The sequence below is a fragment of the Littorina saxatilis genome, linkage group LG9 (assembly GCF_037325665.1).
Source record: "Littorina saxatilis isolate snail1 linkage group LG9, US_GU_Lsax_2.0, whole genome shotgun sequence".
In the NCBI taxonomy this organism is placed as follows: Eukaryota; Metazoa; Mollusca; class Gastropoda; order Littorinimorpha; family Littorinidae; genus Littorina; species Littorina saxatilis.
Window position 1 is genome coordinate 322,023 of NC_090253.1, and position 11,608 is coordinate 333,630.

General features: G+C 42.0%; 1 protein-coding gene across 1 annotated transcript in view; it reads right to left on the bottom strand.

Annotated features, from left to right (window-relative positions):
- The window catches only part of LOC138975019 (RNA-binding protein Musashi homolog Rbp6-like), a 56,446-nt gene that overhangs the window by 41,816 nt on the left and 3,022 nt on the right, over positions 1-11,608 (bottom strand). The window contains exon 3 of the mRNA XM_070347666.1: positions 2,096-2,177. Within this exon, the coding sequence (XP_070203767.1) occupies positions 2,096-2,177 (82 nt within the window). The remainder of the gene's footprint in view (positions 1-2,095; positions 2,178-11,608) is intronic.

The following is an 11,608-nucleotide window of genomic DNA, read 5'->3' on the forward strand; positions in this document are numbered from 1 at the left end:
GTACTTGGTATTTACGAGATCACCAAAGGACGATTATTGGTACTTGGTATTTACGAGATCACCAAGGACGATTATTGGTACTTGGTATTTACGAGATCACCAAGGACGATTATTGGTACTTGGTATTTACGAGATCACCAAGGACGATTATTGGTACTTGGTATTTACGAGATCACCAAAGGACGATTATTGGTACTTGGTATTTACGAGATCACCAAGGACGATTATTGGTACTTGGTATTTACGAGATCACCAAGGCCAAATGCGAAAGCTGGACCCAGGCGAAACATATGAGATCGTTACACCGGGTCGTTACACCGGGTCGTTACACCGGGTCGTTACACCGGGTCGTTACACCGGGTCGTTACACCGGGTCGTTACACCGGGTCGTTACACCGGGTCGTTACACCGGGTCGTTACACCGGGTCGTTACACCGGGTCGTTACACCGGGTCGTTACACCGGGTCTCTTCGGCAAAATTAAGCACCAGCCAAAATGGCAGACTCATATGTTTCACATGTCAATTCGAGCTGATCTGCGATGTTTAATCATTGTGCCGAAGACAAGTTTAGGATATTCTCGCCCCAATTTCTGCCTCTATTCCCCACGAAGAATGATACCGACCTTGCTTCACTGTCAGCGTGTTTTCTTCTTCTTCTTCCGCCTGCATTATTATAAGGTGGTTAGAGAATGATAGTGTAATCAATGCTGCATTATTATAAGGTGGTTAGAGAATGATAGTGTAATCAATGCTGCATTATTATAAGGTGGTTAGAGAATGATAGTGTAATCAATGCTGCATTATTATAAGGTGGTTAGAGAATGATAGTGTAATCAATGCTGCATTATTATAAGGTGGTTAGAGAATGATAGTGTAATCAATGCTGCATTATTATAAGGTGGTTAGAGAATGATAGTGTAATCAATGCTGCATTATTATAAGGTGGTTAGAGAATGATAGTGTAATCAATGCTGCATTATTATAAGGTGGTTAGAGAATGATAGTGTAATCAATGCTGTATTCCATGTTTGTCTGTGATACAATACTGCATTCGCAGCTAATAGCAAAACTTATCTGCGATTAATCCCTGTAATGATTCTAAAAGCCATGACCTTTACGTATCTTCCGCCATTACCTGCACATCAGTGCAATTCCCGATTTAGTGTACCCGATGTCTCTAGTCGGATGTTTAAAAATATATAAACTGCCGGTGATTACACTGGCAATCCCTCCTTCTATTTATTATTCACACAGACCCGTTGCAATTGAGATCGTTGGGTTGTCGGGCGTAATACATTCGTAATGATATGTTCGGCAAACGACTAGGCTGAGAAGATTTAATACTTCTTCTTTTTCTTTCGTTTTTGAATAGCAGAGGCAGGTGCTTTACACTTGTTTTCTGTTATTTATTACTGGTTGTTTTGTGCCATGTGTTGGCTAGAAAATACATCTAAGTTTATGGAACGCTACGACACTGATTGGTCCACAGGACTGTTTGTTTGCTTTAAAGTGGCAGACATGTGTTTGCTTTAAAGTGGGGGACATGTGTTTGCTTTAAAGTGGGGGACATGTGTTTGTTTGCTTAAGGTGGGGGACATGTGTCTGTTTGCTTTAAAGTGGGGGACATGTGTTTGTTTGCTTTAAAGTGGGGGACATGTGTCTGTTTGCTTTAAAGTGGGGGACATGTGTCTGTTTGCTTTAAAGTGGGGGACATGTGTTTGTTTGCTTTAAAGTGGGGGACATGTGTCTGTTTGCTTTAAAGTGGCAGACATGTGTTTGCTTTAAAGTGGGGGACATGTGTCTGTTTGCTTTAAAGTGGGGGACATGTGTCTGTTTGCTTTAAAGTGGCAGACATGTGTTTGTTTGCTTCAGGTGGGGGACATGGCAATGGTATCAATCTAATTAACGAAAGCTGTGCAGTCTCTTGGCTAGTTCTATGTAAGGACAAATAAATCCAACACAAACAGCCCATCACCAAAATGAATGAGCTCTACGAGCTTCTTACGTAACAAGTAATCATGCCTACACGTGTATCCATCCGCTATCACTCTCTCCTACAGAGAAGAGCGAGGACAAGAAAGGGAGACAACTGACCGTGATCGCTTGGTGGCGGGGTCTTTCATGACCATAGTCTCCTTGATTTCCCCATACTTCTCAAAGTACGACCGCAACGTCTCTGCAAAACAAGCAAGCAAAACCAAAAATGTAAAAACGATGGAATAAGTCTACATACTATATTGCACGCAGTACCACTTTTTCCGAGCTAATACAAGCAAACAAACAATTAATCGACTAAGCCTTAGAACATTTGGTAACCGCACAAGAAACAAATAACGATTACACGATGTATCTGCACACTTAACGACATACTGATTTCCAAGTGATACTTCTGAATGTGAAAGACTCTAATCTCTTAGTTTTTATGTGTGACTTTGGAACTTACTAGGTATTGGTTTTAAAATAGATTTTCTACACGTACATTGACATGTCTAAGTGTCATTTGAAAGGCAGGGAGAAAAGAAATAGAGAAGAAAAATATATCGTAGACTTACTCAAAACCTTAAAGCAAAACAGGGACAATGTCATGTTAAGGAAAATTACCTTTCAAATGCCAAACAAGTTAATTCTTTCTTTATTTGGTGTTTAACGTCGTTTTCAACCACGAAGGTTATATCGCGACGGGGAAAGGGGGGAGAGGGGATAGAGCCACTTGTTAATTGTTTCTTGTTCACAAAAGCACTAATCAAAAATTTGCTCCAGGGGCTTGCAACGTAGTACAATATATTACCTTACTGGGAGAATGCAAGTTTCCAGTACAAAGGACTTAACATTTCTTACATACTGCTTGACTAAAATCTTTACAAAAATTGACTATATTCTATACAAGAAACACTTAACAAGGGTAAAAGGAGAAACAGAATCCGTTAGTCGCCTCTTACGACATGCTGGGGAGCATCGGGTAAATTCTTCCCCCTAACCCGCGGGGAGAAACAAGTTAATATTATTGCTAAAATACACACATCATTTAATTACAACAAAACACAGCAATGTACGTTAATACATTATCCCGTGAGCTTAGTCGCAATGGCGTACAGTTCAGTCCATCTGAACCGGTCATGGTAACTAAATTGCATGTATTTAATGGGATCTACACAGATGCAACAAAATCAAACTTGCTTCATTAACATAGTAACAGGTACAGTACGTTATTCCTGTAGAATTGTAATGCAAAGCATGATACAAACAATTTGTTGACGAACCTTTCAGTTGATTGCTTTCATTGAACACTTGAGGCAACAATCATGCAGGCAAACTAACCATGTTTTCTTTAATAATTTGGCATAGGATTTCATTTCGATTCCCTAGCCGTTAGACATGCAAACTAACCATGTTTTCTTTAATAATTTGGCATAGGATTTCATTTCGATTCCCTAGCCGTTAGACATGCAAACTAACCATGTTTTCTTTAATAATTTGGCATAGGATTTCATTTCGATTCCCTATCCGTTAGACATGCAAACTGTGATTGCCTGATACCGTTAAAAAGGACAGTCTTGAGTACATTTATGACTTGCAATTGAAATGACCCCCAACATCATACATCATGAAACAATCTAAATTAACATGTACATTTTAAAGAATCAACAGAAAGGATGACATAATTATACGGTTTAAAAGGTGTTTAATATAAATTTCACTCGACCTCAATAACGGAACATTTAGCACGATCTGGATCAATTATTGAATGACATTCATCAACTTTAAGAACATAAAACCCGACACGATCTGTCCTTATAATGCAGAATACAACAGATCACACAAATACAGGTGTGTACAATGTAATCATAACACCGTTTAAAGGGTTGTATTCAATATTCAACAAGCCCCGAAAACACAACACAAGATCTACCGTTATAACGTACACTTCAAAAGATGACAGGAACAGAAAGGCTGGTACGATTTAACCTTTCCCGTGGGGTCACTGTGACAAGCTTACCGCGTGAGACGGCATGACTGGTGATATATCATGGTGACTACAAGACCTGTCAACCCGATCCCCTGTACACACATCCCGGTGTTATTCAGTCCAAAGGGGAACTACTCTTATTTTCTTCTTTGTCTGTGCTTTGTGTAAAACTCCGATCTCATAAACTTCTAACAATCACGACGTCGGCCATTTATTCATTAATTTATTTCTGTTTGAAAATGTCTCTTTGAAGACACCACCATAAGCCGTAGGCTTGTTGTGTAAATAGTTATTCGTCTAAATAAATGTCTTGAATGTGTAAATAAAACATTGTTTAAAACAAACACGATGGCCCACATGCGCATTGTTGTTGTTTTGATGCTAAACATTGCTCCTAAAGATGTGTCTGTGAGTGCGAGTAACTCTTAACAGCTTCGAGAAGGATCTACAAGAATGTACTATGTAGTTTGTGCGGATAGGTAATATAACGTGACAATGACCAAAGTATTGGAGGAATCTCCGCAACTTGCATTTGTAGTAAGCGTTCGGACAGTTCTAATTTCTTTAAAAAAAATTACAAACACACGAACCCTCAAAACACACACGCACAAGCGCGCATACACACACTCACAAACACAAGTTCACACACATAACCACGCACACACACACACACACACACACACACACACACACACACACACACACTACTCCAGACCCAGGGTGGTTGGATCGTCTAATCCTATCATATTGGTGTTAATCACCGAAAGAGGCCTCAACACACAATATCAATACATTTCACCCCCCACCCTGCTGTGTCTCACAGCTCTTCTGGACACGACACACTGCTGTGTCTCACAGCTCTTCTGGACACGACACACTGCTGTGTCTCACAGCTCTTCTGGACACGACACACTGCTGTGTCTCACAGCTCTTCTGGACACGACACACTGCTGTGTCTCACAGCTCTTCTGGACACGACACACTGCTGTGTCTCACAGCTCTTCTGGACACGACACACTGCTGCATAACACACACAGCTACATGACACTGCACTCTACACGCGGGGGCGTACGACAGGAAGGGGGGGGGGGGCATAAAGGAACCACCTTCCCAAGGCTCTGATAAACAGTGACGTAACCCTGCCGCCAATTACTGGCTAACTACCTTCACACTTGACCTAAATGTCTCTCCCTCCAGTAGCATTCTCTCTCTCTCTCTCTCTCTCTCTCTCTCTCTCTCTCTCTCTCTCTCTCTCTTGGGTTTGTTTAGAAGATGGACAATCTATCTCTGTATCTCTCCCCCAGCTGATAACGGGGAAAGAATTCCACAACTTTCGCCGTGCTAGTTCCCGACCCATTTTGTGCGCGGGGCTGTGGGCATGGCATTTAATTACCTACAGTGTTTCCATTTTCAGCCCACATTAGGCATCAAAGTATTGCTATATTAATGTCATTGGTTAGTGAATGCTTTCACGTTGTGCCCTGGCAGACCGACACGAGTGTACTGTAGAGTACAAGGTTAGAAGCCAACTGGCCCTACTGATATCGTTAACTGTAGAGTACAAGGTTAGAAGCCAACTGGCCCTACTGATATCGTCAACTGTAGAGTACAAGGTTAGAAGCCAACTGGCCCTACTGATATCGTCAACTTATCTGAAGGAACATCTAGTTTTAAATAAAGAAGTTTGCAAATAATTCATTTTTAACCAAATCGTAGGACCACAACAATCAATTGTATATAGTGTGTTAGAGATCCTCGCAGTTACACGCACACACAATACGATAACGATACAGTAACAGAAACACGTCCACAGTTCGATACGCCAATACAATCAGGTCCAAACTAACAATAATAAAAACTATGCACACGAAGCAGTAGATTTTTGGTATGTTGAAAATGTTTAAAAAAAAGATGCTCATCACGTAACATTAAAAGTCTATAGATGGGTGAATTCATGATTTAGGAGAATGCATTCGCGGGAAGAAAGGCATATTTTGACAACTTCCTTCGTTTGTGAATCACATATTTCATTCACGTTGTGGGCTTTACCGACAGAGACCTGTGGGTTTCTAGTGGTCACAGCTGGTCGTCACAAATTGCCTTCAATCACGAGGCGAGCGAACCACGTTATGCAAGAAACCTCTTCATTGCTACAGCCCTCTGTCAACGTCGTCGTTAGTTCGGTTCGTTTGACAGTACGAGAAAAACACTGACAGTTCTCCAATATACAAACCTGATCATGAACAAGCACGAAGTCATGTATGTGTTTAAAACGCCCGATTCATCGGTTATGCCAAATTGGGATATGCTCACTGCAGCCAAAATACTGCTATGTTTACGTGACCTAAGGGTGCATGTAGTTTGTGTAGTTCATTGCCTGTTTTAAGTTTTGTACATGAACTAGCATGTCATCATTTTTGTTAAATCGCCAGTTTCCTCGGTTATCACAAATCGGGATGTGCTCACTGCAGCAACAATTGCTTCTACGTTTACAAGTAAGGGTGTAGTTTGGTGTGCTTCTACGTTTACAAGTAAGGGTGTAGTTTGGTGTGCTTCATTGCTCGTTTAAGTTGTGTACTGGAGTAGAAGCGGTATGACTTCATACGTTGAAGGTAACAACTTCAAGTGATACTTAAAAGCAAGTGCAGGAAGCAACAACAACAAAACTAAACGATTCTGCTCGTACAGTGCGATCTGTACAACATGAGTCATATTTTTTCTTGCCTTGGGCTAAAACACGCAAACTGTTTCCTGCGCTGAGAAAAAAGACACAAAACGTTGTATTGACTCGATGAATATTATGCACTTCACGGTTGACTTGCAAATTAAAGCTTTTCCGGTCAATAACTACAGGTGTAGTCAAGAGAACAAGAGAACTAACAATCGAGAATGCGCTTTCCCGAAAAAGACACAAACCGTGGTTAAAATTAAATGATGGAATCAATAACCTGAAATATGTTTGAGTGGTCCTGACTGGTCTGTGACAATGGACGAGGAAACATTTTGTCAACAGAGGGAATCAAATTTCGATTTGTCAGTAAGTATTTTTCCCAGGTTATGCGCACAATTTACACCCCCTTCTCTCTCTCATACTCTCTCTCTCTCTCTCCCTGTAAGAAAAAACCCGTTCCTGTCAAAATTCAGCAACATAAATGATCATCTTATCTTTGCAATCTAACCTGGGAAGAAAGCAGGGTTTTACTTTTAGCACCAAGGCGATAAAACACTATGTAAATCGAATTATTGTTTCATTAGCGATAAGTGACATGAGAGCCCAACCGCAATGCAAGGCACACTAATTAATACTGCACACGCACAACTGTACGCTCAACGCTACCCGGGGTACATAACGCTACCCGGTGTACATAACGCTACCAGGGGTACATAACGCTACCCGGGGTACATAACGCTACCCGGGTTACATCTGATTATGAGTAGCTGAAAAAAGTCCGAAGCAAAAAGCCGGCTTTTTCTGTTAATGCCTCACACAATTTAACGATTTGTCATTAATGATGACTGGGTGAGTTCGTACTTTATTCACGCGTCTATAACTGAAAAGAAACGAAGCAAAGGCTCAGCGTAACACGCGGTTTGGATCAGCTTATTCCATAGTCGCTTGTCAAGTTGTATACGTCTGTGATGGACATGAATACTGTGAAAGTAGAGACACAGAACAGCATCAACAACTTTGCTTACTTAAACATCTGATTTTTGTTCTCCGCTCGAACCAAACACACATACATAATTTCTCTGGACATGCGGATATTTGGTATATTAATAACTCGATTTTTGAAGGATAAAATCAATGCACAGTTAACCATTCAGACGTATTTCTGTTGGTGGCAACTCGCTCACTTTCCTGACGTGGCCTTTGTCTGATTTGGAAAACCTAGGTTTAAACTGGTCCTCATAACTCGCTCACTTTCCTGACGTGGCCTTTGTCTGATTTGGAAAACCTAGGTTTAAACCGGTCCTCATAACTCGCTCACTTTCCTGACGTGGCCTTTGTCTGATTTGGAAAACCTAGGTTTAAACTGGTCCTCATAACTCGCTCACTTTCCTGACGTGGCCTTTGTCTGATTTGGAAAAGCTAGGTTTAAACTGGTCCTCATAACTTGCTCTCTTTCCTGACGTGGCCTTTGTCTGATTTGGAAAAGCTAGGTTTAAACTGGTCCTCATAACTCGCTCACTTTCCTGACGTGGCCTTTGTCTGATTTGGAAAAGCTAGGTTTAAACTGGTCCTCATAACTCGCTCACTTTCCTGACGTCGCCTTTGTCTGATTTGGAAAAGCTAGGTTTAAACTGGTCCTCATAACTTGCTCTTTTTCCTTTCCTTCCGTTTTTGTCACAGTTGGTGTAGATTTTGCAGCAGTGATTTTTGCTGTTGTATGTTGCTTGTTTAGTAAAAATAGTGGATCTTGCACCAAAGTCCATCACAGTGTCAAACAAAACAGGAACCGTTGAGAAACAAGCAGCAGCATGCAGTTGGTCCACGTAACCATTTTCTACGGCGACGAAGCCAGGACACGAGGGGGGAGCAAAACACCACCCTAATCAAGGAACCGCCGGGAGGGATACAGAGAATTAGGGGGGTTGACTGGGGGGGGGGGGTTGACGGGAGGGATACAGGGAATTAGGCGGGTTGACGGGGGGGGGGGGGGGGGGGGGTGACGGGGGGAGAATGAACGGTAAAAGTGCCAAGGGCTGAAATAGTGGATGTCGACGCGACAGTAAAGCAGAGCTATCAGGGAGGGGTGCACACGGCGAGACACGCAACGCCTGCTGATAGTGCTCGGAGATGAGCTCTCGGTGTTTCCCATGTGCTCTGAAAGATAGATGAAACTGCCGTGTTCATCCGTCCGAGTCAAGTTGTGATGCTTTCACCTGTATCAAAGACACGACCTGTGCCTGGGGCTGCAAGTCAGGCTTATCTTTTAGTCTGCTAAACATTGCAACTGCCGGAATTGTGCGACGTTGTCGAATGTATCTCATTCTCATCTTTCGAGAGTCTGCTGTAAAAATAAAACAGCATTAAAATGGGGCTTTATATCACGCACATCAGCTCAACTTAGCTCGTATGATGCCATAGTTACTGGAAAAATAGTCTCACGTTGCATATATATTGCTGTGTAGTCTTGACATTTGTTGCTACAATCAAATAAATGTTTCTTTCGTTTGACGGACTATTAACGGAACACCTTGTCACTCTTTTACTGTCGGCCCTTCATGACACGAAAGTCTCCGTATCACTTCTAACAAACTTTGACCATGGTGTTCACTGTTTAACATCCTTCGTTATCGCCGTCTATCAAACAGATTTACAGCAACACTCGGATTCGTCCAATATGTACATTTCTTAAATCCCGGGAGTCCCAATCACTATTTTTCGTTCAGTTATTTAATCTTCACAATTTTTAAAAACAGGCACGATTAAAAAATGGATCTTATTCTTTTAAAAGATTGCAGCGACTCCATCGTAAGTTCGCCTCGTACAAGCGAATCGTGTTCAATCAATTCTGACACGGTTTGCAAAACACATTAACAAATGTACACACAAAAAACAGACCGCGGGCAAAACAAACTCACCTTAAATTTGAAAGCTATTCCAGGGTATATGTGATGCTATTTAGAAATATGTCGTAGTTAGCTGAATTACATTACAGTGGCGTATAATCTATCAATTATTATTCCACAAGGGCAGTGAACGGATGTGTAAGATACCGTCAGAAACTGACAGTGACAGACACATTCAGGAACTGACCGATGAAATTTACATTCTTCAGCTTTCTCCTTTTGCCAGTCTCACCAAAGGATTTGTTTGTTGGTGTGTTAGACAGTGAACAACTAACATGTAATCTCATTGATTCTCAAATCGGCATCATCGTTCTTTTAGCCGAAGACCTGTTTGTTGTTGCACAAGATATTGAGAAACTGACATGTTCAGAAATAGACACGATGAAACTGACTTTTTGTTCAGTACGGAATGTTCTCCTTCTTTTAGCCAGATGATTGTTTGTTGATGTGCAAGATATAGAGAAAGCGACACGTTTACAATCTGACATGATGAACCTGACCTGTTTCAGGTCGGCATGGTATCTCGTTGTTTGGTGGTGGCGTTTTCTGGTAAAAGTAACACCGTGTGTTCGCGCATGGAAGGACCTGGCTAATGTTTTCTGGCGTTCTGGCAGTGTTTGAAATGTGACACACCGCATGGAAGTACCTGGCTAATGTTTTCTGGCGTTCTGGCAGTGTTTGAAATGTGACACACCGCATGGAAGGACCTGGCTAATGTTTTCTGGCGTTCTGGCAGTGTTTGAAATGTGACACACCGCATGGAAGTACCTGGCTAATGTTTTCTGGCGTTCTGGCAGTGTTTGAAATGCGACAGACCGCATGGAAGGACCTGGCTAATGTTTTCTGGCGTTCTGGCAGTGTTTGAAATGTGACACACCGCATGGAAGTACCTCGCTAATGTTTTCTTGCGTTCTGGCAGTGTTTGAAATGTGACAGACCGCATGGAAGTACCTGGCTAATGTTTTCTTGCGTTCTGGCAGTGTTTGAAATGTGACAGACCGCTATTAGATGACCGGACACGTCTGTTGAACTACGAGAGTGTTGAACTGATACTGCGATTACTTGTAAAATAGTGTGTATAAAAGTTAAAACTGTAAGTCCAATGAGGTTTCAGACTATTTTCGAGCGAGTCTCTCTTTCAGTTTCTCTCTTCTTTGCGTGCTTCCTTAGTTTTATTTGTTGAAGGACGGGTTGTTAGAAATGCAATTTTTTCATAAACCTGTATCCTTGTCAAATAAAGTTCGATGTCTCTCTCTCTCTCTCTCTCTCTCTCTCTCTCTCTCTCTCTCTCTCTCTCTCTCTCTCTCTCTCTCTCTCTCTCTCTCTCAGACACACACACACATAAAACTCCGTTTGTCTCCCTCACAGAACTCTATGACATGATTGAACAGGGAAGCATTGTTATTTTGGTGAAAGCGGGAAAGGTTGCGGGGGGCAGTACAGTACAGAACATAACAGCAGAAGAGGAGAGAGAGAAAGTGAAGAGGAGAGAGAGAAAGTGAAGAGGAGAGAGAGAAAGTGAAGAGGAGAGAGAGAAAAGAGAGAGAAAGTGAAGAGGAGATAGAGAAAGTGAAGAGGAGAGAGAGAAAGTGAAGAGGAGAGAGAGAAAAGAGAGAGAAAGTGAAGAGGAGATAGAGAAAGTGAAGAGGAGAGAGAGAAAGTGAAGAGGAGAGAGAGAAAGGAGAGAGAAAGTGAAGAGGAGAGAGAGAAAGTGAAGAGGAGAGAGAGAAAAGAGAGAGAAAGTGAAGAGGAGATAGAGAAAGTGAAGAGGAGAGAGAGAAAGTGAAGAGGAGAGAGAGAAAGGAGAGAGAAAGTGAAGAGGAGAGAGAGAAAGTGAAGAGGAGAGAGAGAAAGGGAAAGGGAAAGAGCGAAAGGCACGGCAATCTTCAGGAAGCCAGTGCCAGCTAACCCTAATTAGCTTGTTAGCAGATCCACAGATTCCTCTCCCATTGCCTCCCCCATTCTCTCTCTCTTTCTCTCCATCTGCACAGCGATTGCCAGTCACTTTCGCGTATTTCACGCCACAGCACTGCGCACGGCATAAACACATCGGTTTCGCCCCACTG